The following is a 26,727-nucleotide window of genomic DNA, read 5'->3' on the forward strand; positions in this document are numbered from 1 at the left end:
TAAAAATAATTACATGACTAAGGTGAAGAAGGCTACAAAAACGAGATCTAGAAATATCATTCATTGGCAAAACCGACCCATGTCGTGAAAATACGGATGCAGTCAGATCATCAGACAGCTAATTTGGAAGGTAAACCACCGTTATGACTTAATTTACCTTTATCCAAACCTTTTCTCAATTTGTTCAATCGTTCCTCTGTGATTCGGAACGATGAAGGCATAACATCATCCCATTCTCCGGTTAAAATATGTTTGGCTAATGCAGGGGCACAAATGAAGATACGTGCCATACCTAGGATAAAATGTCGCTTAGCACTCATTTCATATAGTTAGGCTTAGTAACGCACCATGACCATTGTATCCTGCTCCGATGTACTGACCAGGTTTACCTGGCACACTACCGACGAAAGGCACTGAATCAGGTGTCTATATCCCAAATTTTAGCATACAGGTATACACTCTACAATATATACATGAAATACTCACCATACCGATTATACCAGTCCAGCTATATTCATATCCTTTAGCTTTACCTTCTTGTATACCATCGGCACTCCAACCACCTTCAGGGAACAATTTAGAGAATTGGTCCACGGCGTTGTCAGTGACTTCAGTCGAATAGGATGAGTCGTCAACCGTATTCTGTATCGAAGCAGCTGTAGCTGGAGACATTCCATGCCTTCAAAAATTATTGATTTAGCAATTAGTATGGCTCGTCGATGGGTGTTGATGTAAGGAAACACTCACCACTTCCTAGAAGTTCCCAGCGTGATGGAACTATCTGGTCGACTACATCTATAAAAACAAGAATGGTTAGTCGATTCGGTGTAGACTTTTTGAGTCATGTTGAAGCTTACACTGAATAGAAATGCTGAGGTAAGAAACGAAGCGAGCTATTAAGAAGCGCTTGATCAGTCACTGATGTCGCTTCAAAAGGTGCGGGTCACGTTTATGTACTCACTAACTGCCCTCAATTCGAGGGAATTGTTCTGGGCCAGCTGGTGCAGGAGACAATTTGATTGCTTGAGCTCGAGTAGGAACAATCAATCCATCCAATTCTTCTAACAAAGCATCACTGTAGGCATTTGTTGCATACACAACCTTCTTTGCCTTTACTTTTCCTCTTGGAGTCTGAACAACCCATGATTCTCCATCTTCAGCCTGAGTGACAGCATGAGCTGGCGCATAGGCGAAAAGCGAATATCCACCAAGCGATTGATTAAGTTGATGAATGCCCAGTGTGAGTTTGGCTGGATTGACAGTAGCCGCCCACCACTTGACTGCGCCATGAGCGATACCTATCCTCGTTTCCTGCAATCATATATACGTATTAGACCATCTGGTTCACTGATCGGACTCCTTGAGAGAATAGACGTACTTTTATGGCTTGATCTTTACTCAATTCTTCTACTTCTGGCTGACCTCCAGCTTCTAACAAATCTTTCAAAGCGTTTGAAGCATACTGTTTGAAATCCTCTGATAGACTGACATCGTATGTATCTCTTGGTGTCCATTCGCAATCTATTTTAGTTTTTTCGATAAACTCGTTGACCTTTTCAAACGTCACTCTTTCCGATTTCAATATACGTTTAGCCTCCTCTGCTCCATGCAATGCTGAAAAAGCAGGAAAACCTCTCGATTCATCCGGTCGACAATGTCCTGCATTCCTTCCTGATGCTCCAGAACATATTTCCCGAGCTTCTAAAACGACTACAGATCCAGGTCGCGAAGGGTCATTTAGTAATGAATGTGCGGTAACAGCACCTAAATAATCATGTACACATCAGCGCAGGTCTTTCTATTTAGAATCGCAACATACCACATAGTCCAGAGCCGATGATCACTACATCAGCCTCGGAAGGTAATGGATCATCTCGCCCAGCATTGAGCAACGGATGATCTCTAGTCGAATGCTGCCATACCGAAAGTCCTCCCAGAGGAATAGGTAAATGAGGATGAGCTGGTGGGGTGTTGTTGATAGCGATTGGCATTGTAAGTCACTTGCTCGACAGTGAGCACTGGATTGTTGATCCTTACTTCAAGATGAATTCAAATGGACACATATCATAAGTTGGAAGAGTATCTCGATTCGCGAGATGGGGAAGAATTCATTCGGATTAGGCCGACGGTTTTCAGTCCGCTAATCCGATCGGGCTTTCATGAACTCAGGACGCTCAAAACCTTAATCTCTGCTGCCTCCGCCTAGCTGAGCAGACTCGAAAGTCATGAGATAAGCGCTTCTCAATGGTGTATTTTCTACATGAAAACCCTCGGACCGAGCGCGACCGGGTGGATTGAGTGGAGTGAGTCGCTGGGTGGGGAAACAGTCTCTAATAGTGTTCAAGTACGATGCGCATTTGGAGACCGATGTATACCCCGGCCCGTCTTATCGGATATAGGGTCGCATTTCATTTGCTGAGGGGCAGTTGAGGATATCGGACAACGGGGAGGCAACGTAAATAAGTTTCACGCTAGTAAGCGAGTTTCTATCAAAAGAGGGATTGGGATCACGGTGATGACCGATTCAACGCCCTTTAAAACCTTAAAACTCCCCTGACCATGCGAATTTAGCCACAGCCAAGAAGGTACATTAAAACTGTGGAGGCTGGAATTTGATAAGGGTGAGAATCAATCACCTGTCGTATCGATCCCTCGGTATCGCGTAGATCCTCTTTGCAGGCGATAGGGAGGTCAACATGTTTTCCTATCTGATCCCGTGATATATGTCTGAATCGTTACGACATGTTTAGTCGGACAACCGAAAACTCGGTAATCTCAGCTTTAGATCTTCTCATTACTCCGCTCTGAGTAGCCGATTAGGCCAATTCCAGAGAGCGGATACGATAAGCGTTAAGCGTCTGGTGGGCTAGAAACATATAGAATAGAGGGGAGATGAAGTATCATGTGGTCTTCTTCCCCACAAGCAAGTTCATCACGAACTCGTCTAAAGGATTCTTCTTCATCTTCAACAACATTACGAAGTGAGACTTCACCTTTACTCGATAATTCGACTATTAGAAAGGGCAAATTTAATATGGTGTCTATGATGCTGGGCTTCAAGCCCAAGAACACGCCCATCAACAATGATGAGGCTGCCGCTGTAATTGATCCTACAGCACATGTGGATCTTCACACTGGTGCAGTGGTCGAAAAGAAATCGAAAAGGGAAAGATTGTTCATAGCTAGATTGGATTCGATTTTATTGGTGTACTTGATGATCAGTCAAATTATCAAGTATCTCGATCAGCAAAGTAAGTTGTTCTCCTCGAATATAGCTATGCCAAATTGACATGAAGGTATACAATAGATATATCCGCTGCTTATGTGTCCGGTATGAAGGAAGGTGAGTAATAGGATGCTGATTTGGACAAATTCTCTGTGCTGATACGGTTTCCTTCAGAATTGAAACTATTTGGGAATGAATATAATTATTTCACTGTGCAAGTATCAGAGAAATTTCTCCTCTGTCTTGTTGGATGAATACCTGCTGACGACGACGTACCTAAAACAGATGGTTCAATGTTGGGTAAGCTTTGCTTGATCACTGCTTATTCTGACCTCGCTAATTTGGACTTTCGCAGATACGCAATTTTCTTGATCCCTTCTCAAATCATCATTACTCGAGTCCGCCCCTCTCTTTGGCTACCGTGCCTTGAAACATGCTGGGGTATCCTGACAATCTCCATGTACAAAGTCACCAGCGCTAAACAAGTTTACATCCTCCGAGCTTTTGTGAGTATACCTCCGTTCATCACCACGTTGGTTGTATGCTGATTTCGATTCAGATTGGTTGTTTCGAAGGTGAGCTTGTGCTTAATGGCCTAATTGTGGGAATGTAGACTAAAAATTCACCTCAACTCGTCTTTTAGCTACTTGTTATCCGTAAGTCGGTCTGAATGTACTCCAATTCTGCGTTTCTGACCACTGCATGTTCATAGTGGTGCCATCATGCTGTTGATGTCATGGGTAAGTAAGCGGAGATAATTTGCGACCAGAGATTTAGCGTTGACGGGACGATCCAATAGTACACACCTACAGAATTAGCTTTCCGGATCGGTTTCTATCATTCGTGTCAGACAGGTGAGTTCCAGCAGAAATAACACAATCGTATAGGTCTGACTCATCCTTATTAATCGCAGTGGGCAACATGGTATGTCGTTGACCCTGTATAGCTATGTGTGTCGCTGTTTCTCACTTTGTTTTCATGATATAGCTGGCAGGTGCGCTTCAAGCTGCTATATATAAAAATTTGAATGGTAGACATGGCATCAGTGGCTGGAGATGGATGATGGTAGGCTAACATTCATTCGTTATCAGAACGGAGTAGATGTTGACCTTGATTATCACAGATAATTGACGGAATCCTCACCCTTTTCGTTGCTTGCGCTGGATTTGTCTTGATTCCTGACTTCCCCACTAAGCCCAACCCTTTGTCCTTCTGGCTCCGACCTAAACATGTTGCTGTCGCTGTAGAAAGAACCAAGAAGTTCAAGAGAGCGGATAACAAGAAATTTACCCTTTCATCCGTCAAGAAAGCGATAACTGGACCCTTATTTTATTGCTTCGTCATCCTTTACGTTGCCTCAGTTCTCGCTCAAGCATCTTACCAATACTTCAACTTATATCTCAAATCACTCAAAAATGCCGATGGTTCAGCTACATGGTCTGTCGCTCAAATCAACGCTATCCCGATCGGAGGAGGTGCAATTACCATTGTTACCATATGGACAGTGGGTTATCTGTCAGATCGATTCCAGAATCGATGGATACCAGTCGTAGTTCAGGCTTGTATCGGTATCATTCCTGGTATCATCATGTCTATTTGGAACGTTTCTTCAGGAATTAGCCGGGCTGGTGTCTATTTCTCATACTTTGTGTGCTTCTTAACTCTTGCGACCGTAAGTAATACTCTGCCTGCCCTCACATGCCCTAGGCGGGCCTGCTCTAAGGCTGATCTGCTTCGTCTCCAGGCTCCCTGTATCTGGGCTTGGTTATCCGATTTGAACCCCTTCGATGCAGAGCAAAGAGCGTTTACCCTTGGTTTCGCCATTGCGTTCTATTACGCCTGTGGTGCGTTCTCTAACGGTTTTCTCTTAAATTCTTCAAATTGCTAACACTCAAAATCACAGGTGCTTGGTCTTCGCCTTTGATCTGGCCCGCCAAGACTGCCCCAGTGAGTTTTTCTGTACAAATTGTATGTAAGCTGGACATGACTGATCCGTCATTTAGGTGTACAAATATGGATGGCCTGTTCAGATAGCCTTGTGGTGTTTGGTAATCTTCATGGTCTTCCTATTGCGTTTCGTCGAAATTAAACATATCAGGTACGATTTTGCGTATTCATCCTCGATCAAAAGTGAAATTACCGCTGACAGAGGAAACTCCTTCAGACCTAAGAACAGACGAATTCTCGAGGAAAAGGAAGAAGCCGCTCAGGTTGCTCATAGAGAAGCTGAACTTCAAGCTGCGGATGATATTGATAAGAAGGACACCCAAGTTCATACAATCACTCCTGTTCGATCCGGCGAGTCCGTTTAGGAACGTTCCGATATTCGACCGGACTCTGTCTCCTTTGCGTTGGTCAGAATATATAGAAAATGCAATGTCGGATTGTGGAGGTTGTGTGAGATGTTTTGCTATCTCGTTATTGTTTAGATTGTCGACATAATTGTGCTGGAATTGTAATTAGGGATGCATGCCATGTAGAGACACTCAGGCTCCCTGGATCGTACATTAGTTGAATCTCATCACAAGATTATCTTCCCCATTTGAAACTCATGACGGTATCTCATGAATGCCTGTACTTTTCTGATCTCACGTGAACAGACTTCTGGCTTACCCAGAAACGCCAAAGACTAAGCGCCCTTATCGCACTGCTCAGAAGTATAAGTCGGCGATTTCCGCTCCAGCCCCACCGTATCATTCAAACTCTTATCTTTCCTTCGTAAATCCCTTCTCTCTCTTGCTTGTTCATGTGATCCAGGATATATTTAGCTTCCAGTATTCAGGAACGAAAGGAATCTTATTCACACGCTATTTTTGGAACACCATAGGTGAAATATCAGCTTGGCGCAGTCATCACTCAATGGGAATCAATATCGCTATCTCGGCCGTTTAGGCTTTACACAATACTCGAACGAATGACGCCTCTCCTGGTGAAGAACAAAATCAGGGATCTGAGTTTGATAGCTGATCATCCCTCAGACTAGATCTAATAAAGATGGATACCTCTCTTTCTAATGAACAAAGCTCGGCTATTTTGGCTTCACCTTCTAAGCGTAGGATGCGGTGACTTTCGACATCGTTCATTGGCTTTTGGCATTTTAGCCTTTCAAAGCTCATCGGCTGAAGCCGAATTATGAAGCGAAGCCTGGTCGTATGACGATATCTTCAAGAGATAAAGGATGGAAGGCAGTCTGGTAAAGTATATAGAATGGTCAAGAAATCTTTCTTCTCGTGAGATATTTTGATTGAACATTGATTTCACTCGTCTATAACAAATTGATTTTTTCAAGATGTCTGTTAACGATCCGAAGGTCGATAATGAGAAAAATGCCTTTGGCGCAGAAGTTAATGTAGTACCTCAAAATTTGGATGAACATGCTCATCATGTTCATTTACAAGATGTTGATGAAGCTGCTGCTTTCGTAGCTGGTTTCAATGGTGTAATAACCAAAGAAATGTCAGATAGAGTTAGAAGAAAATGTGATTGGCATTTATTACCTCTAATGTAGGTTTTCAAAATCAGGCCGAATTCATTCCCAAGATGCTCATGTCATACTGTACGATTGTAGGATGGTTCTTTATTTCGTTCAATTCACCGGTAAGTCCGGATACTCTTTAAAGCGAGATGCGATTTTCGAACTGATGTTAGGAATTCACCATTAGATAAAACTACTCTTGGTTCATCGGCAATCCTGGGTATCAAAGTCAGTCAATCTTCATCTCAGGAAGCAGATAGTACGCTGTGCTGACCCTTCACACCTTGTGTAGAAAGATAATCATTTGACTCAAGCTCAGTACAAGTACGTATGATATGATCAGCTCAGCAGTCCTCCACGTACATCTGCTGATCAGTTCAATCACAGCTGGCTTGGAACGATCTTCTACTTGGCTTACTTGGTATTCGAATGGCCTCAATCGGTTGCTTTACAGAAATTCCCTCCTGGAAAGTGGATGTGAGTCAATCAGATTCTCGCTTGACCGTTGCGATCGCTGAACGACTTTGAACAGGGCGTGTAATATCCTTGTTTGGGCTGTGTAAGTCGTCTATCTATGATACCGAACCCAAGGTCCATTGGTCAATATTCTAATTTTCTGTGAATATGTGCAGCGTATTGTGCTGCCATGCTGCCTGTTCGAGCTTTGCCGGCTTGTGTGAGTGGAACTTCGCTGCATCAGCTCTCGCCCATAGCTAACTTGTATTCGATATCAGTCGTTTGTCGAATGTTCTTAGGTATCTGCGAAGGAAGTATTACAGCTGGTTTCTTGGTTTTGGTGGGTTCGGACGTCATTGTCTAAAAACTTATTGTTGGCTTACAAAGAATTATAGACCAGTATGTTCTACACTCATTCCGAAGGTACTCAACGAGTAGGATATTGGTTCTTGATGAATGGTACTGCTCAAGTAAGTTCCACTGAATAGAATTATCGGAAACAAAAAACAATTAATAAGGGATATTGACGAATTTTATGAATTTTAGATCTTTAATGGATTCGTTTCTTTTGGTGTATATCATATTAATCCAGAAATAATTCATCCTTGGAAAATTTATATGATTATAACAGGAGGAATTACTTTAATTGTTGGAATAAACTTTTGGTTTTTCATTCCTGATAATCCAATGAAAGCTAAATTTTTAACACATGAAGAAAAAATAATTGCAATTGAAAGATTAAAAGGTGAATCAACAGGAGTTGAAAATAAAATTTGGAAAAGAGATCAATTTATAGAAGCTTTAACAGATTGGAAATCTTGGGCATTTGCTCTTTTTGCTGCTTCTAATAATGTTGCTAATTCTTTAACTAATATGACTCAATTAATTATTAGTGAGTCTTCTTATGATACTTCATTAACTAATTTTTAAGGTTTCCGAGATGGACCTAAAGCTAATATGATATAACTTTCTCAGATTCATTCGGATTTACCGTTGGTCAAACAACATTATTAGGATGCGTTTCAGGAGTTGTAGAAATTCTTACTATTTATTCTTCAGTTTTAGTAATTAAAAAATTCCCAAATTCAAGAGGATATGTAGGAGCTTCATATTGTTTACCAAATATTATTAGTGCATGTCTTTTGATAGCTTTACCTTTTACTGTTAAAGGAGGATTATTATTTGCTATTTATTTAGGAGGTGTAGGTACACCTGGATTTGTTTTAAGTTTATCTTGGTGTGCTTCAAGTACTTCTGGACATACTAAAAAAACGACTACAAATGCTATGTTACTTATTGGATATTGTAAGTTTAATAAACTCCTTTAGGGAATGAATACTAAAAAAATAAACTCATGGCTTATAATGAAATTTAATAGGTCTTGGTAATTTACTTTCTCCACAAATGTGGCAAGCCAAATACGCTCCTAGATATTATTTACCATGGGGTATTATCTTAGGTACATATGTAATTAATCCTTGTATCCTTGTGAGTTCCTTTTGATTCTTTTAAATCATGATCTCTTTTTCTGTTAAATTGAGAGAATTATATTAATGATGATTCATTAGCTTGGTATTCGATACTTCTTAAACAAGGAGAATAAAAGAAGAGATAAATTATTCGCTACTGGTGAAGCTGAGATTGAAAAATTCGTTGATGAAGAAGGAAGAGAAATTGATTCTACTTTCTTGGATATCACTGATGTGAGTGGTAATCTCATAAATTGTTAATCAAAAAAAGTGATATTGATTGTTTGAATTTCTTCAATTCGTTCAGAGAAAGAACTTATCTTTCAGATACCCCCTTTAATCCTATGAACGGAGTATTGAAAGCAATCTAAAAATTACTTAAAGAAAGCTTGGAGTAGAATTGTAAAGCAGGCATAATAGCATACTGGGCAGATATGTTGGGGAAAGAATAAGAAGATGTTGATATCATTGTAGTCGTAGCTGTCGTAAACGTAGCGCTGAAGTATTCTGTCACAAAGTGGAGAGGGAGTTGTATCACCAAAAAAGATTTTACTTATCGACGGGTTGAAATGGCGGAGATGATGTTTCCTTGGATAGGGTGTAGATTGATTAGTACAGTAGAAATTGTAGAATAAAGTAACGATGAATGACACTCTTTTGACTATAAACATTCTCAATGCTCGAAACAAAGTATGATCCCAACTGGATAGTAACTAATCACATTTTACTTCTTTACCAAGAAATAGCGTATCTGCGCTTGACGATCTAATATCTATACATCTATCAGATATCCGTATTATGAGTCAATCTTATAATCCTTGTAACACCCCATTTTCTCCTTCATCACCTTCACCTTTGACCATTTCACCTTCTTTAAGAACTTTCCATCCTCGTCTTGCTAATCCAGGTATATCATGTCCACCCTCAACAACCCAGTCCCATCCTTCTTCCTCTTGTATTTGTAAATTACCTCCCGCCACATCCAAGTCTCTTGCAGCTGCGATGAAGAATTCTGAAACGGGTTTTAAAACCCAACGCGATTTTGATTTCATTGATGACCATAAAGGGAATGGTCCATCAAACCATCCTAAATGTCCACCTGAACCTGTTATAGCTGTTACTACATGCGAAGAGGATTTTAACTCTTCAAGTGGAAGTGCAGCTGATCACAGAATTAATTAAATGAGCTATGTTATCTGTGACATTGATGAAAATGGGTTGGTTAAAGTACTCACTACAATCAACGACAGGATCATCGAAAGCATTGATGGCGAGCAAAGGTCTATTGTAAGTCATACTTAGCTATAGACACAACTATTTCCAGTAAAGATAATCTTCACTCACACTTTGACGCCATTTATCATTCTTTTTGGACTAGCCCAACGGTAATACGCTTCAGCATTTTCGAAAGGCCAAGCACCTATATTACGAGGTCCACCAATCTTGCAAACCATTAAATCATCCACTTTTCTTAATCTGGTATTTGAACCCATTGTTTTCCTTTGAATTTTCAAGTCATCCATAAATTCCTTTATTGGACTCTTGTCATTATTGAACATTGGTGGATTCGCATCATAAGCTTTAAAGAAAAGTTTTAGTACGTTTTGACCTAATGCTGAAGAATATACTCTAGATGTGAACCAATCATGATCTAATTTATGTGACATCAAACTTAAATCCCATGGACAACCTAATATAATTCCCGAAGACAATAATGATGATTCTCCAACTTCACCTAAATATCTCGATAATACTGAAGCCCCTAGCGAGAAACCAATACCATGTAAGGGGGATGAAGGATATCGATGTCGAAGAAAATGAACCGCTGAAGCCAAGTCCATGGTTGTTCCTGCTGAGTACATTTGAGGTGAAGTGACTGGTACTCCAGCGCCTAATTCATGGGTTTCGATTAGTGTTGTCAACGTAGTAAAAGAACACGGAGTTGGAAGACTTACATCCTCTGAACTGACATCGGAGTCAGCTTTGAATTCAGATGCCATAACGTTTAGACTCACGTTGATTACAGCTGCTCTAGCTCCCATACCTCCCTCAGCCTTTGGTCTGATCACCCATGATAAGATGTTCCTGACATATGATTCATGACTTCCTCCCGTTAATCCGTGACAAACTACAACTGTAGGGGTCTTGGGGTCGAAATTATCGTGATCTTCTGGTGTAACGTCAATTCCGCTATGAAAAAGGATGACTATTGTTCAGCACGATGATTATGAGAAGAAGACAGAGCTTGATAGATAATAGTCATGACCCACATTGTACCTCCATCCGGTAATCGCAAATATGTCCTGTTTGTCCATTAGCCAAAAGGCGACAACAAGCACAGAATGGTTATCACTGACTCACCTGATGTAATGTACTTTATCTACCTTTGTAAAATCGCCTAACACTGTATAAAAGGTTTGCAAATGGCCACTATATACATTTCAGCAAAACTAAGATTACATACACTATCATTTGCAAACGAGTTTAGACTCACTTTGGAACCCACCAAGCAGGTTTGAAAACACCTTGTATACTTTTAACATTATCTTTTATCCACTTATCTACTTTGATTTCCTCAACTAAATTTGTACCATTTCGGCGTATAGATAATGTAGCAGGTCTAGTAGGTACAATTTGAACTATTTGTCTAACATAATTTGCTATACCCATTAAACCTGTTAAAGCGAAAAAGAGTTGAGAAGGAAATGTCAATATTTCTTGAAATTTGAATAATATGATATTAGGAGCACTTCGTTTTGTGAATGGCTTATAGTTGAGATTGTCTTTATCAATTGAAGAACGACGTTGATCTGTATTTCCGTCTATATCTGTCTCTGAATCCGTATAAGGAGTTTCCACCTGTTTTGAGATCATTGGAGGGAGGGAAGAAAGGGATCTTGATTTACAAGCTCAAGGTTGGATGACCGAATTAATTCATAAGATATCTCGAGAGTGATTAAACAGAGCTAGCCTTGCGTATCTCTAAATCGTAGCTAGGAATATTAGTTGTCGTTAGGGAACGAACGAAAGAAATAGTAAAATATCTAACGTATAGATGAGTTTTCTAAAATGTAAACGTCATTGCTTCGTAAACTCGTATAGTATTCCTTTGTTCCGGGTTTTCAGGAAATATCCTTACATTCTCAACAATTTACTCGTCTACGAAGACCTGTCTCTCTTCGATGAAACTGTTGCGGTACACAGGACAATATCTAGAATACTGTGCATAACCAGTAAAATTAAGGAGTTGGATTAAATACATAAATTACATATTCCCATTACTAGCCTCCGTTATAAATACTATCGATTCTTTTAATCTATGCTCCTTCCTCAGTATGATAAGCGGGAAGTCGACCTTAAAGATCAATATAATATAGTAAATCGATAAGCAGACCATTCACATGACAACACAACACGAGTTTTGCTACAGCAACGAGTGTGTTAGCTATCGGCATAGAGCTTGCGACATATGGAGTACCAACCTTCTTAGCCGTCTTGTAGAACATTTTACTTTGAGCTGAAAGTGCGTTCGATCGTTCAACCAGATTATCCAATTTCTCTCCTCGTTCAAGTACACTTTCGATTGTTTTGTGCTAAAACGTTCAATCACCCTTTATAAGCTAATTCACCCTTCGTTTGAAGAACCGGGCACTATTCAGCTAGACTCAGCAATAGACTTACAAGGACGATCTTAGTCTCATCTAACTCCTTTTGCACCTTCATGATCGTATCAGCCTGTTTAGGATCTTGGTACTTCGACAAGTATCCTGTGAGAGTTCCTTCCAATTTACCCTTTTGAGCTGGTGGTAAACCACCGGCAGCAGCTTGAGAAGGGTTACCGCCAAATGCATTTGCGGAGGCTGAACCGAAAGAAGGTGCTGCGGAGGCTGAAGGAAGGTTGTTGAGTAACGTGGTGTGCTCATCAAGTAGTTTGGTCAATAATGAGAATGCCGGTCGGTAAGGATACTCTAAGTCGGTTATCATAACGGCTAAATCAAATCTAATTAGTAGTCTGGAATCTCTTACGAAAGACAGGAGCTGGTACATTTGTAGACAGAACACTCACCAGCCATACCGGGACTACCGGCTTGTCTGCCTGATGTCCTAAATACATGAGCTTTGTAGTTGTTCTCTTCTACTGAAGATGGTTGATTTGCGGGTGTTCGTTCAGCAACGGTCTACATAATCCATTTATCAATATAAGTCCTCGCTTGGAAGGATCTGCCTTTGGCGGAAGAGCGTAATGAATTGGCTTACTTTTGTGAAAAATGTCATAAATTCTCCTACACTACTTCTTTGGTAGAAAGAGAAACTACTCAAATCTTGAGACGTTCCCAGTAAAGTAGCTTGAGCTGGAGTTGTAGGAGTAACCGATAACAAAGAGAGCGAGTATACCTTCATGTTGTGCTGATGTCAATTATATTTCTGTGATCAGTAGAGATGGTAGCAGGCTCTGAAGTGTACTGATTAGGTAAGGGGAATCAGTTAGAATTGAGTAAGAGTATTTGATACAAATGAATGATATCTTTGGATGGCAAAACAACAACTAGGGTAAAGGGATCCCACTGTACCAATAAAATCGCCGGTTGTTGCGTCATCACACTATGAACTATGAATTATTACTCAATCGGGTAATTTTATGAAATCAATGTTGCATCTGGACCGAGAATAGCAACATGCAACTAGGACATAACATTAAAACATAGGAGGCCCCGTATCCCTCTTTCATCTCTATCTCGATCATATTGCATTTTGATCTTACCATCTAGCGAATATCATTTCATAGGCAGCTTGTAAACTCATTTGCCTTCAGGACAGAATTTGGACTTGTTGAGGATACCAATTTCGAGCAGATTCACGGGAACGCTATGTCGGAACTACTACCGGAGGATACATGGGTGAACAACTTTTTACCTACACCACCACGGCCATTACTTTCCGCATTACAACGTCGATTACACACTTCTAATACCCATGTCAACGCTTTGGCCGAGTTATACAAGCAACGAGCACAGATCGAAGCTACCTATGCCGAGAGTCTCTCCAAGCTGGCTAAGACTGCCGAACAGGGTGGTTTGAGCGGGAAGACTGGTAACGAATGGGAGAAAGCTAGTGGAGAAGGGAGATTATGGGACAGTGTAATCTCTGAGTTATCTGAGGTGGGCATTCTATCCATTCATGACTATGCTCGGGCTGGACGTTGCTTTGGAAAACTGACCGGTTTTGTTGGACTTTACAGACTTCTGCATCTCATTCAACGCTTTCTGCAATGCTTAGAACAGATTTTGAACAACCGCTCAGAGATTTACCTTCAAAAGTCATAGCATGGAGGAGAATAGCCGAGCAAGATTCATCTCTGGATAGAACATTGAAAGATTACGAAAAGGTATCAGGTAAATTAGAGAAAGCTCAACAAAAATCGAAATCTTCCAAAGCAGATCAATTGCACTCCGAGCTTAATCAACTTACCTCTCAACTATCTTCATTGTCACCAATGGTATATACAACTTATCAAAGACTGGACGAAGAACGTCTAAGAACGCTTAAGGAAGTCATCGTAAGATGGGGAACAGTAAAGGGTGATATGGCTACTAGAGATGGTCAAAGAGCAGAAGGTATCATTGCCAAGTTACTTTCATGGGAGACAAGTGAAGAGGTCCTAGGCGTTGGTAGAAAATTAGGCAACATCGGTGGAAACGGAAATGTCAATGGGAATGCACCTAGACTGAGTGTTCCTGATAGTGCTAACTCTACTCGTATGTCCCATGCGGCCTGCACAGCGTTTTTGGGCATATAATCGTGCTAATCTTCTATCCCATAGCTAATCGAAGAATGTCAACCGTGACAGCTTCAAGTCCAGCCCATGACTTCTCTCCTCGACCAGCGCCAAGACAGAATAGTTCATCAGCGAGTTTCTCTAGAGACCAAGGTAGTGGTGGATTGACGGGTGGTCTGAAATCCATGCTCGGTCGAAAGAAGACGTTGGCTGGGGTAGGACGAACAAGAAGCGGTAGTAACGCTACTTCCACCCGAAGCGGACGAGACGAGACACCTCGAGATGGAGGATTTGACCTGATGAGTGATGATGTACCTCGAATTCAAGGATCGACAAGCTCGGTAAGCGACATCGTTGAACTGCTTGAACCCAAACTAATGGTCCCGCAGGCACCACCGGTGGATGATGAAGGCTTCTCAGTTGCGCCAGCTGACCGACACAGAAGCTTATGGGATGAACCAAATGACATCGTCCCCGCCGCTTCGGCTCCTGCCGTCCCTCAGGCGCAATCACAATTTGGAACAACATTTACTTCTTCTCCATCTGCTTCGCAGGAGAACATATCCTCATCAGCTTCGTCACAACATGCGCCTCCCAAATTGAACCTTTCTTTAGCTCCCGCCCCGATTCAGGAAAGTGAAGAAGAGAGACAAGCAGCTCTTCAGAAGGTGCAACGAACACTACAAATGCCACCATCTCAACCTTCTAGACGAAGTACAATAGCCCGAGGTAGAAGGGATGTCAGAAATACCATGTTTGGAGGAGGATTTACTGAGGATCAATCCCTTGGTCTAGGTGGATTATCACTTGGAAGGGTTGCCGAACCTGAAGAACGGCTTGCAGATTCCCCAGTGTCCGCTACTTCGCCTACAAGCTTCACTAACGGGAACGTCAAGGGACCAGGACAAGTAGCAAGACAAGTTTCCATGTCTTCAGTCTCATCTAATAATCCATTTGACAGCCCAGGTCTCGGTGGCCCAACTCTTATTCAACCAACTTTGCCCACCACTTCTAACGAGGCTGGATTACGAGCAAACTTGAACGAGACTATCAATGTTATCATCAAGAATAAAGAGGTTACAAAAATACAAATAACTGGTGAAATCCATTTATCCCTTCGACCAACCTATGCCCAACCTACGACAGGTCCTATTCATATTAGATTATCCTCGTTTGAAAAATTGGATAAGATCGCTCCCAATCCGGCTTATTTGGCACAAGTCCCAGATAGACCCGGAGAATACTTCTTGAATTCAGAAGTTTTAGCCTCAGCCACATCTAAATCAACTACTTCTGACAAGGGAGCTTTACTCTTCAAATACGTGGTCCACATCCAACCTGGAAAGGAAAGCACAAACACTCCTTTGATTTTGGATCCTGCATTCTTATGTAAAGAGGGCGAAACTCGTATGATTCTCAATTACGCTCTGAAGGAAACGCCTTTAGAGGGTTTATCGAATGTGACTTTCGTGGCTATCTTCGGACCGGGTCCATCGGTTAACAATGTCCAAGCAAAACCTGCTGGAGGAGTTTGGTCACCTTCACAAAGACGGATGACTTGGAAATTGGATACGGTACCCGCAGGTCCAGGTAAAATAATAGCAAAATTCGTGACTGATCCTTCTGGCGGAGAAGTCTTGTCTCCTCAAAATGTGTTGGTCACTTTCAACTCAGAAGGAGTTTTAGCTAGTGGTTTGGGTATTGAGATTGTGGATGGGGATTTAGAAGGACATTCTTGGAGATTTGAAGAAATTAAGAAGGGCGTTATAAGTGGGAAATACTCTGCTGAAGCTCATGTCAATCAATCATAAGTCCTAGCAGTAATAGGTTGACTGTCAGAATTGTATAGAATGAGAGTGGTCATAACGGAACGTGATTTAAAGAAGATGATTTAGTTATTCAGAGCTGATCATAATCATAGACAAAATAATCTATTAGTACATACAATCTATATTAATTATTAATTCGAAAGACTTGATGCGCAATCACTTCCTGCTGAGTAGGGATACAACGTATAACGGCTTGATTGATTGTCTGTTGAAGAAAATAGCGATCGCGTCGCTTCGGTCTAATCTTGATGACAGGGACAGACGTGCGATGGGCCGAAACGGCGAATAAGCCTCAGGGGTGTGTTGGTACATGAGAAGACCAGCAAACACGACTGACTCGACTTCCTTCTTCATGGATAATCGTGGTTTACCGATATGAACATGGCAAGACGATGAAGTCTGCATTTTACTGACGGTTTTGAATTGCTAACTACAACCGTCATCACTGCATCGAACCGAGATATACATAAATAGTGATATAATATGATATGACATTCTCAACATCTCACTTTTACTCTTGCCACTGACTTAATAGACTAATCACGATTCTGTTCTTCTCACACCTTTGCTATAATAGGAATTATGATCGACCAGCCAAGTGAATCCACTATAGAATCATGCAAATATCCAATTCATAGATCTACATGACCAACCGGTTCAAGAAAAGATAAAACCCTTCAAGGAGAATATCAATGCTGAATAATCGTACCAAATCAAATGGAAATGAGAGCGATCAATCTGAAAGAGATCTAAGCGAACCATTTGAATCAAATCAAATTTCTTCAATTAAATTGCAGACAATTATTCCAATTCCATTCGCCAATTGGACTGCCATTTTTGCCATTCCCATCATTTCAACTATTCCCTTATCTACCTATTATGTCCAGTTCGATTCTTCCACGAAGGTCGAACAAAACCACGTTCCAGTCCGATAATGACTCCAACTCCATCTAGACCACCTTCCATACCTTCACCAATCCCTCCAGCAGAATATATGTACAGCCCAACTATGACACCATCCTCAATCTACAACCAACACGATCCACAAACTATACCTTTCCCCGCCACTGCTCCAATACGACTCATCGGTATATCGAAAACGCCGCTCTAAAAAGTAAGTAAACCTTTATACGCCGAAGTAAATTGGAATTTAGTTGCAGAACAACTTAATCCGATTTGAGCATGATGACAGAAAGAACTGAGAGAGAAAGTTTGGATACTGTTGAACAAGACTTGTGAGCTTTTGTAAAATGTTGCGATTATATATTACATTTCACTACTTGTACACGAATCATGTCTATGCATATACACAATTGTACTATTTCATACACGCTGACCAGACTAAACCAGCCAAAAACCCTAATACAATAAATCTTTGACCATATAGGGTCCATCAAGGAAATAACCAAGTCGTCTATAGTAATCTCTCGTACCGACACCTAAAAGTGCGTTGGGAAATCAGTCAACATGACTTCGCGTAATCAAGTGATTCTCAAAGCTCAAAAAGAGACTTACCTGAAATGACTGCAATTCGTCCACTACCATGTTCCTCTCTTGCTATACGTTCAGCCTCTTCCATTAACAAAGTTCCTATACCTTGATGTTGGAATTTCTTGGGATCTCGAGAATGTACAGGTGCGGCTGTACCATATACGTGCTAGTTTTAGTTCCATTCGGTCAGCTACAGTCAAACAATAATCGCGTTTAACAATTAGAGAAACATACCAATTCTCTTACTAAACTACAACCACCATCCATTCCAACCAATTCTTTTCGGAAAGTACCATCTTCTGAACATTTTCTCAAACGTAATAAACCAATTAAGATATCTTGAGCTGGATCTTCGTACGATAAAAAAGTTTCCCATCCTCCATTCGCTGCATAATCTCTTCTAAGCAATTCCAAATCTTGTGGTCGAATTCGATTATGTATTTCGTGCAACTGTAATCGAGATATTATACGTTTAGCACCTTCGTGAATTTATAGCTCGAATGAATGAAATCGATCCCAACTTACACCAACTTCTCGGTATCTTACATCTCTACATTCCGCACCGAAATCTTTCATTCTGGCCAAAGCCAATTCTCTTAAATTTCCATTCTCAACACCTGACGAAACCAGTGGCATAGGTATATCTCTTTGTACTCTATATACTCTCGTCCAAGGGGGTACTAAAGCCATGATTCTAGCTACTATATCTACCAATGCGTTTGGTGGGTAATTTTTGTATTTTCCAGTTCGCCATAGTTCGTACAATCCTGTCCAGCAGAATCATATAAGCTTGTATAACCAGAGTCAATGGCTTAAAAAACGATTTACCTGTACCTCGAATAACCAAAGTTGGATATAGTTTAAGACCATCTGATCTAAATGCTGGATTTTCAAAGAATTCCTTGAAAAACCAGGTTCAGCTCAGATATTTGTTAAGGTTTTATGAAGAAGACATCAACTCACTTGGAATTGCCAAATATCTCTTTCAGTTCCACAATTAGGTAAATCAGGCATCATATGAGCAACGATTTTATATCCAGCATCTTTTGACATATGAAAACTTTCAGAAACAGCTCTAACAGTATGTCCACGATTTGTATCTCTTGCAACATCTTCATAAACACTTTGAACACCAATTTCTAATCTTGTACATCCATATCTTAACATTTGTGATAAATGAGGTTTTAAACAATAATCAGGTCTAGTTTCAATTGTTATTCCAACACATTTTATTTTTGATTGTTCTGAAAATTTTACTGCTTCATCTATATCATCCGTTACGTGTCCACTTAATGCATTGTGTAAACCAGCTGCGAATTTATGTCTATAATCTTCTGGCATTGACATAAATGTTCCCCCCATGATGCTGCGAGAAAAGGCAAATGTCAACTTAAGGTGTCCCAAACAAACAAGAAATAGAATTTATTAGAAAACTCACATGATTTCTACTTTATCCACACTATGACCTAAATCTTTCAATTGATTTACTCTTCCCCGAGCTTGTTCATATGGATCATATCTCGCCCTAATCGCTCTCATCGAAGTAGGTTCATATCCCGTATAAGATTGAGTAGAGTATTCAAAATCCGAATCAGGTCCTCCAGGACAATAGCTACACATTTGAACGAAAATGAGCTACAAATTATGCTTTATTGAGAAAGGCAAAGGAGACAATCAACTCACACGCAAATATTACCAGTCATAGCTACATGTGGACATCTATGTGGTTTACACATAACAGCTACAACAGCTACACCCGAAGCTGTTCTAACAGGTTTAGCTTTTAACCAACCTCTTAATCTATCTTTCCATTCTTCAGGTACAGCAGCAAGTACATCTGTTAAACGAGGTACAGCTCTTAATCCATATTTTCCTGCATATTTTTGTCTTAAAGCAGTTAAATTAGGTTGTTGAATTGGTTTTGAAGAAGTTGAAGCGTCATTATATGTTGCAATTAAATCTCTTACTACTGATGAAACGCATAAAAGATGTAATTCTGATTGTGATGTTGGTGGAGCTATCATCTTGTTCTCAGTTTTGATGATGTTGTGATTTTAAAATAATATAGCTATAATAGATATAGATATGTATAATAATTATCTGACTTGACTTTTAACTTTTCCATTCATAATCAGTCAATTAGTGGCGACTAGGGAATTGAATCAATCTTGATAATGCTATATATATCCCATCATTCCAAAAATAAATGCCACATCATATTATCTTGTTCTGCAAATGTTCAGCAAGAAAGAAAGAAACAAAGGCATAAATTCGCGAATGGTTTTCAAGATCTTGTCGTTTTTCTTCTTTTTTTTTCAACTATTTTTTTTCTAAAGAACACCCCTTATGATCCTCTTTCTCTCTTAAATCAACAGGAAGAGTTGAAAATCATTTGCGTCTTCGATACGTTGTGGTGGATCCATGAACAAATTAGGGTTCAACTTTGGCTCACCTGGAGTTTTATTTCGAAAGAGATTTTACGATGATTTGGCGAGTCACTATGACCCTTACATATTCGCGAAAAATGTAAATCTGTATGTATATACCATTCAACATCATTTCTTGATGTCGCTTCTGCTCCAGAGGTTCCAAAACAAAGCTGCATCTGGACAAGACTATGCGTGCGCGAGCTCTTTACGATGTCATTAAGTACACCACTATTATAAATGCAGGGTATATGAAAGTTTACCAAGTCTATGAAGCAAGTTATCAATTCTCATCAGACATTAATTCAGCTAATTCTCTTTCTTCCTCTTCTGTTAAACCAATCTCTTCTTTCTCTTCTTCAGGTTCAAAATCAAGAACAGGTGGATTAAGTAGATCTAAATTATAGATGAGAATCAGCAATCGAACTATGCTTCATTCCATCAAAAAAGTTATACACTTTACTCACCTTGAATAGACCACCTTCTAAGAGTACAATCTAAACCACCACTAACAATATACCAACCTTTCTTCTCATCTTCATTTCTATACCAAGCTCTAATTACACTTACATCACCACAATGACCTTGTATTATTCCTTTCAATTTTGGATTTCCTCCCACTTCAGCTAATGAATCAATATCATATATACGTATATCTTCATCTTCTGATCCTGTTAATAGTAATGATTGGGATAAAGGGAATTCTTCTGGGATAGGTAAGATTGATCGGATGTATGAAGGATGTACGATTCTTGGTTTCGAGGATGAAGATGAAGATGTAAAAGGATGAAATATGGCTGTTTTATCGGATGAGACTAACGAACAAATCATGGTCAATTCTGGTATTTCAGTTTCAATAATGATCATATGATCCAAAAACTCCGTGTATAGGATAATTCACTCACCACTCCATAATCCCTCTTCAGTAAAACTCAATTGATTAACACTAGTATCATGACCTATTAAATCCTCTTTAAATACTAATTTACCATCTTGAACATTCCAACGCTTTATCAAACCTAATGAATCACCTGTATATAAATCAATTCCACCAGTTGGTTTACCATTCAAATCTAATTCAAGTTTATATATTGAACATTCTACAGGTCTTGTATGTTCTTTTACATTTTGAATACATTTTGGCTTTGATGTTGTGTTAGATATCGAAGGAGAAATAGAAGAAAGATCCCATAATTTAATAGTTCGATCAGATGAAGTTGAAAGTAATATTAATTTAGAAAGTGGTAATACCAATAATGATTTTAAGAAATCAACATGTCCTTCAAGTGTATGAAGTAATTCGCCAGACTTAAAAGTATCAAAAAGAGCATCGATTAGCAAATTTTGATAGAATACAAGCCTTTGATAGAAGGAAGTAATATCGTATACTCACATCTGAATTCCATATTTTGATTGTTTTATCCCATGATCCTGTAAAAAGTGCTAACCATTTCGTACCATTTGAATTATGTATTTCATGTAATGCAATACTCGTTACGGGTCCATCATGACCTTTATATAATTTTAATGTTTTACCTGTCTATGAAAGTATTAATCAACATTATTTCCCGAAGGTTTACTGTATAGAGAGGGTGATTGCGCCTTAAGTATTTCAAGGATGAATTAAGATATTCTATAATACTTTTAATTTGAACACCAATACCAATTTCCAAACACAATTTATGATCATTTTTTACTAAAATCAATCAATCAAAAGAAAGAAAGAAAGAAAAAAGATGGTTTATGAACTCACTCTTAAATCTAATTTTCTAGCTTGAAATCCACTCTCACCAATCCAACCAATTTGATCTTTAATAATTAAATCTAATACTTTACTACTAATATTTATAGGTTCTCCAATTTTTTCACTTGATTTTAATTTTTTTTCTCTTTTAGAAGATTGTTTTAATTGTTCTGTAGTTTGAAATAAATGTCCTGGATCTGAAGATTGCATTTTTTCTTTTCTTACTGTATTTTGATTTTGAATTAAAATGAAATAGTATTTAATTGAGTTTTGCTTTTTTTGTATTTGAATCAAAATAATCACAATCAAGTGAGTATTTTTATGGGATCAATTGTTATCTATTTTATTTTTATTCAAGTCAAAATCAATTATCGAACAATCATGATTACAATAATAGAAAGCAATTAGAACCGGAATATCGTATGAGCTAAACGCGTCGATTATTCGAGTACCTGAATCAGATATTGTTCAATCTCGCAAATCTTTATTAACAACAAATTCCCTCCCCTGACAGCGTGTCCATCTTTTACTAATAAGTATGGCCATTCATCTGATCATGCAGAATCAGAATCCACTACTTGTAAATGAGAATGAAGGTGCACTGCAATGCGACATTGTCAGATGATAGACATATCATGTTAATCCATATCCAAAAATACATACACACAGACTATCATGACAGTGTGGAGACCATATGCTATATTATATATCGTAAGATGGTCGTGTATGGCAAAAAGTAAATTAAGAGATAACAAAAAGACGAATTAAGTGGGTGGGTATAAGATTACAACAAGAGCCTAAATGTATATATGAGATGGGGTGTGTGAATGAGATATGCAGTGTTTATTTGGTATAATTTAGTATCGACTAGAATTAGGTCCTCCATTAGGAGTAGTCAAAGGTGTAATTACTCTTTTAACACCTGTTCTGAATCTAATTGGACCATCTTCAACTATTCCTCCAACGTATTTTTCAATTTCTTCATCTTCATCAACAACTTCACCAGAAGACAAAAAAGTAGGATCAAAATCTTCCCGTTTATACCCCCATTTACCGGGTAACCAAAATTCGTCCATTGTGGTATTTTGAGTGTTGTTACTTCCCATACGTCTTTGTCTTAATGTAAGTCTTTCAAGTTGTTTTTCTTTCTCTTGCCTTCTCATTGAGATTGAAGGTGAGAAAAGTGGTCCAGCAGAAGGTACAGCTGGAGAGGTTGATCTATTTCTATTTCTGGAGCCAGATGATTTAGAATGAGAAGGATTGACTGCTAAGGGATATAAAGACAAAACTCCAGATCTATCCATCCAATCTTCGATAGGAGCTAATTCAGCTTGTTGATCCAAATTAGAAGTGATCAAGGTGATTCGAGATTGTGCTCTAAGTAGAACTGATCCAGATAAAAGTACATTTCCTTCTTCATCATAAGGAGTGACCAACTCTGAGTTGTGATCATCCGAAGCTGATTCAGTACAAGAACTATTTCTTCTTGATTGTTGAGCAGATTTAGGTAACTCAATATCTTCAGGATTTCTTCTTGAACAACATAAATCACAAACTCTTTCTTTGACTACTCGTCTTTTACCTCCAACATCGGTTGTGACTAGCGAGCCTCGTTGAGAAGAGTGGGAAGAGCAAAAAAGTTGACCGCACATTCGACAGTGATGTCTACGTGGACCAAGGAAGAAGTAAGTTGGTTGAGCAAAGTTGGCAGTACATAAGGGGTATGTGCATAATGCTGAATCGGCATCAGGCTGTTGAGCAATTCAATCTGTTAGTGACTGTTCTGGTACGTTGATGACGATCACTGATCACTCACTTGCCACTTTGATCTGTCGATCACTTCACCAATCACACCAGTTTGAGCGGTAGCCAAGATCTCAGCACACATTTGTCTGTTATCCGATGAATCTGACAATGGCGATGCTACATCTGCTACAGCGAAATCAACCGAAGGTGAAGTAACGGGTTCCACGTTAAGGTAGTTGAGTCCGCTTGATGAAGAAGCGACGGGCTGGATTTTGTGCATTTGAGTTGGGGAAGATGAAGCTCGAGAATGAGAAGATGTCGAAAGGTGCGTCATAGCATCTTGCTGACTTGCTTGAAGACCTACGACGAAGCAATAAAGTTTAGCTATTGGTGTTCCACTACTAGCGTAAATACCTTACGGCAAAGAGGTTGTAACACGGCCGTAAGCAGAAGATGAATAGTACAACTTACAGAGATCACTTGCACTACCTTTTGACCTGCAGAGCTGTTGTTGAGTGTGCTCATGTTGCTCTAACCATTGCGCCTGCGCTTGTTGTTGAGCTACCTCATTTGAGGTTGGGAGTTGAGGGAGAAGAGAGTCAGGTCGGTTCATTTGTAGTAAAGAAGAATGAGATGATGAATGAGATGAGTGAGATGACATTGTTGATTGATCGTCAGGTTTAAAGGAGGACAAAGGGATCGTTAAAGTTGTATTATTAGTTTATTGATGTTGGCCAAGTCGATGAAAGACTGGATGTATGGATGAAAGGGACACAAGATTATAAGGAGGGGTATGATGTTTTAATATATCCAAGCAGTGGTCTCCACAGACTTAGGATGAACTATGGAAGTATATGGTCGTAAGACCAATGCTATGTATCCGAATTCCGTACCAAGGGATTTAACGATGTTTTGGTTGGGCACTAACATAATATTTTGTTACTTATTACTACAACTTTGGACCTTGCACCTACCTTTTACCCTAGATGTTAGATTTACCTAGTTATTCAGGGTTTATACCCCTTTCCGATACAAACGGCTGTTCCAACTATTCATGTCTCGCTAGTAGTAGTCTTGCTCCAAAGGGCTGTTTTAGATCACTACTACTACTACTACTACTACTACCTAATATAACGAACACCGGTGGTAAAGCGGAGGATCTTGTGTTTATTCTTTATCCGAAGTTATGTAAAAGGGTTATAGAAGGGTTATCCCGGTTATACCCTTAAGATCAAGTATCGATTACTGTTATGCCTACGAGATTACCGCTTTTGACCTTTGTCATTATAGTGATTTGACGCCGCACGGGTATATTTTGGTATTTTACCCTTGAACAGGTCCACGAGGTAGTCAATTACCGTAAAAAGGGAGATCCTCGTTTAAATTTGCCCTTCTAAAACTTGTCTCAGCCTTGTTAAAAGTAAAAGAAGACCGAAAAAATACATACAAAAACATCTTTTTTCGGACTTATACCCTAAGTACAGATCGATCACATAGGAAACATTTCTATATTCCTGCCAAGTCAAAACCCGCTCGTATGCGCGGTCGTTTAGGAAATTACCCCCATGCACAGCCAATTAGATATACCCTTTTACGCAAACTTTTTACTACTTTTAACAAATCCGATCAAACCCATTTGATAATTGTTAAGTCTATTTGAGTGACATACGCACTTCAAAGTAGACTTTTAAAGTGGCTTGATCACCAAATAAAGTATGCTATTTTAGCTTGATACTTACAAAATGAAAGGACTGATCCTTTCGGTATCATTATGATTTTCGCTCTAAAACCGTTTGATGGAAAATGACAGGAATTTTATTATTGATGTTCATCTTGGCTCACTCAGGTTATGATCGATTGACATGTGATGGTGAAAGTGAAACGGAGCTAATTTACTACCCTCCTTTCTCACCATCAGCATAAGCACAGATCATCTTAAATTGATCGTTGCGGTAATCAATGCTCTCGGATCGCTTTTGCCCGCAATCAGGAAAAAAAATATGGTAGTAGGGTTTTAGCGCTTTGATCCTTTTTGTTTAGTATGAATCACAATTGATCGACGGTAATAAAATTTTTACCAAACGCTATACTTTTTCATTAGAGATGATAGTATGCTCCACACGAACTCTTCCAAAAGTCAAGCACATGTAATAGTATAGATAACAAATATCTACCATGTAAAAAGTGGATGTAGACGGTTATGATATCAGATCCGTATATTCCCATTCGTCATAGTGGCCAAGTAAGCGTGGATGGAGCCTTTTGACCCCGTCAAATAAACATTTTCCAAGAGATCTACCTCTTCGGACCCAGATTTATTTACCTTTTTTTTTGGTAAGCTCATTCAAAATTAAGGATTTCTTTGTTTATGACGCATCTTCATGTCCCACACCACATGTATATGAAAGTCTTGGAAAATGCGGAAAAATTATGAATTGTAAACGAATGGGAATACCTTATGACTTTGTTTGCTGGTATTCGAAGAGAAAAATACCAATTTTTAAGCGATTATGGTAAAAAAGGAAAAAAGGAATATTCTAAAGTTTCATATCCACTCTCCCCTACATTCCCATAATGAGAATATTTTATGCAATTATTCATCACATGTGTTACGTCCAGATACATCTTAAGTATCAAAAGATCTTTGAGAAGTCTCGCAATTGTGTAAAGACGTTCTTTATCCAGATTGTAAATCCAATAAAAGGACCAACTAATTATGACTACAAATTTGTTTGTACGAAACATTTCCCGTAAGTCTCGGTCATAAAGAGAAGGTACAATTTTACCAAATTTCATTTCGTCATTATTCGGTCAAATTCTTTAGATTCGGTTTTAGAGAATCTGAAAAGAATTTAAAAGAAACCCGATGTAAAGCCGGCGGTATCGTTTCCCAAGAAGGCTTCGTACTCCCAAGACGATGATGCAAGAGTACGTACTTGCTTGTATACCTCATCAGCCGAAATTAAGCATTTAATAAAAACACTTTTCAAATCTGATCATATGTAACGGATGTTACCGCAAGCCAGGGAAGCTGGATTCTGTATCCTCCAAACACAGATAAAGGAGAGTGAACAAGAATATTTGGGCAA

The 26,727-nt window shown here is 39.3% G+C and overlaps 9 protein-coding genes across 9 annotated transcripts; 3 read left to right on the forward strand and 6 right to left on the reverse strand.

The window, feature by feature from the left end:
* Window positions 1–110: 110 nt before the first annotated feature.
* Window positions 111–1,991, reverse strand: I206_100535 (uncharacterized protein; the record flags this gene model as incomplete). The annotated part of the gene is made up of 8 exons (XM_019152567.1): window positions 111–292; window positions 348–426; window positions 487–679; window positions 748–795; window positions 858–893; window positions 962–1,311; window positions 1,379–1,764; window positions 1,820–1,991. 8 exons carry the CDS (start codon window positions 1,989–1,991, stop codon window positions 111–113), a joined length of 1,446 nt encoding a protein of 481 aa, XP_019014705.1.
* Window positions 1,992–2,902: 911 nt separating this feature from the next.
* Window positions 2,903–5,538, forward strand: I206_100536 (uncharacterized protein; the record flags this gene model as incomplete). The annotated part of the gene is made up of 16 exons (XM_070202224.1): window positions 2,903–3,251; window positions 3,308–3,343; window positions 3,401–3,440; window positions 3,512–3,526; window positions 3,582–3,732; window positions 3,786–3,801; window positions 3,870–3,882; window positions 3,939–3,966; window positions 4,026–4,080; window positions 4,140–4,150; window positions 4,214–4,291; window positions 4,350–4,898; window positions 4,971–5,070; window positions 5,130–5,173; window positions 5,230–5,324; window positions 5,391–5,538. The coding sequence occupies 16 exons, from the start codon at window positions 2,903–2,905 to the stop codon at window positions 5,536–5,538; spliced, it is 1,728 nt and encodes a 575-aa protein (XP_070058325.1).
* A 977-nt stretch (window positions 5,539–6,515) lies between these two features.
* On the forward strand, window positions 6,516–8,966 carry I206_100537 (uncharacterized protein; the record flags this gene model as incomplete). The annotated part of the gene is made up of 14 exons (XM_019152565.2): window positions 6,516–6,730; window positions 6,795–6,823; window positions 6,889–6,929; window positions 6,994–7,025; window positions 7,089–7,178; window positions 7,234–7,260; window positions 7,334–7,377; window positions 7,436–7,497; window positions 7,553–7,627; window positions 7,704–8,049; window positions 8,133–8,462; window positions 8,536–8,645; window positions 8,726–8,860; window positions 8,934–8,966. 14 exons carry the CDS (start codon window positions 6,516–6,518, stop codon window positions 8,964–8,966), a joined length of 1,569 nt encoding a protein of 522 aa, XP_019014703.2.
* A 469-nt stretch (window positions 8,967–9,435) lies between these two features.
* Window positions 9,436–11,500, reverse strand: I206_100538 (uncharacterized protein; the record flags this gene model as incomplete). The annotated part of the gene is made up of 8 exons (XM_019152564.1): window positions 9,436–9,788; window positions 9,862–9,908; window positions 9,971–10,517; window positions 10,582–10,591; window positions 10,642–10,816; window positions 10,897–10,929; window positions 10,988–11,056; window positions 11,121–11,500. 8 exons carry the CDS (start codon window positions 11,498–11,500, stop codon window positions 9,436–9,438), a joined length of 1,614 nt encoding a protein of 537 aa, XP_019014702.1.
* A 523-nt stretch (window positions 11,501–12,023) lies between these two features.
* I206_100539 (uncharacterized protein) lies at window positions 12,024–13,027 on the reverse strand (the record flags this gene model as incomplete). Its single annotated transcript, XM_070202225.1, has 5 exons — window positions 12,024–12,050; window positions 12,109–12,219; window positions 12,308–12,615; window positions 12,693–12,804; window positions 12,884–13,027. 5 exons carry the CDS (start codon window positions 13,025–13,027, stop codon window positions 12,024–12,026), a joined length of 702 nt encoding a protein of 233 aa, XP_070058326.1.
* Window positions 13,028–13,494: 467 nt separating this feature from the next.
* On the forward strand, window positions 13,495–16,213 carry I206_100540 (uncharacterized protein; the record flags this gene model as incomplete). The annotated part of the gene is made up of 4 exons (XM_019152562.1): window positions 13,495–13,785; window positions 13,866–14,382; window positions 14,448–14,743; window positions 14,792–16,213. 4 exons carry the CDS (start codon window positions 13,495–13,497, stop codon window positions 16,211–16,213), a joined length of 2,526 nt encoding a protein of 841 aa, XP_019014700.1.
* Window positions 16,214–17,590: 1,377 nt separating this feature from the next.
* On the reverse strand, window positions 17,591–19,746 carry I206_100541 (elongator complex protein 3; the record flags this gene model as incomplete). The annotated part of the gene is made up of 8 exons (XM_019152561.1): window positions 17,591–17,670; window positions 17,747–17,888; window positions 17,957–18,172; window positions 18,248–18,489; window positions 18,551–18,623; window positions 18,686–19,088; window positions 19,161–19,334; window positions 19,406–19,746. The coding sequence occupies 8 exons, from the start codon at window positions 19,744–19,746 to the stop codon at window positions 17,591–17,593; spliced, it is 1,671 nt and encodes a 556-aa protein (XP_019014699.1).
* Window positions 19,747–20,431: 685 nt separating this feature from the next.
* On the reverse strand, window positions 20,432–22,102 carry I206_100542 (uncharacterized protein; the record flags this gene model as incomplete). The annotated part of the gene is made up of 5 exons (XM_019152560.1): window positions 20,432–20,544; window positions 20,616–20,963; window positions 21,054–21,456; window positions 21,542–21,688; window positions 21,902–22,102. 5 exons carry the CDS (start codon window positions 22,100–22,102, stop codon window positions 20,432–20,434), a joined length of 1,212 nt encoding a protein of 403 aa, XP_019014698.1.
* A 647-nt stretch (window positions 22,103–22,749) lies between these two features.
* I206_100543 (uncharacterized protein) lies at window positions 22,750–24,299 on the reverse strand (the record flags this gene model as incomplete). Its single annotated transcript, XM_019152559.1, has 3 exons — window positions 22,750–23,643; window positions 23,709–23,998; window positions 24,110–24,299. 3 exons carry the CDS (start codon window positions 24,297–24,299, stop codon window positions 22,750–22,752), a joined length of 1,374 nt encoding a protein of 457 aa, XP_019014697.1.
* Window positions 24,300–26,727: the final 2,428 nt, after the last annotated feature.

This window comes from Kwoniella pini, chromosome 1, assembly GCF_000512605.2.
Source record: "Kwoniella pini CBS 10737 chromosome 1, complete sequence".
In the NCBI taxonomy this organism is placed as follows: Eukaryota; Fungi; Basidiomycota; class Tremellomycetes; order Tremellales; family Cryptococcaceae; genus Kwoniella; species Kwoniella pini.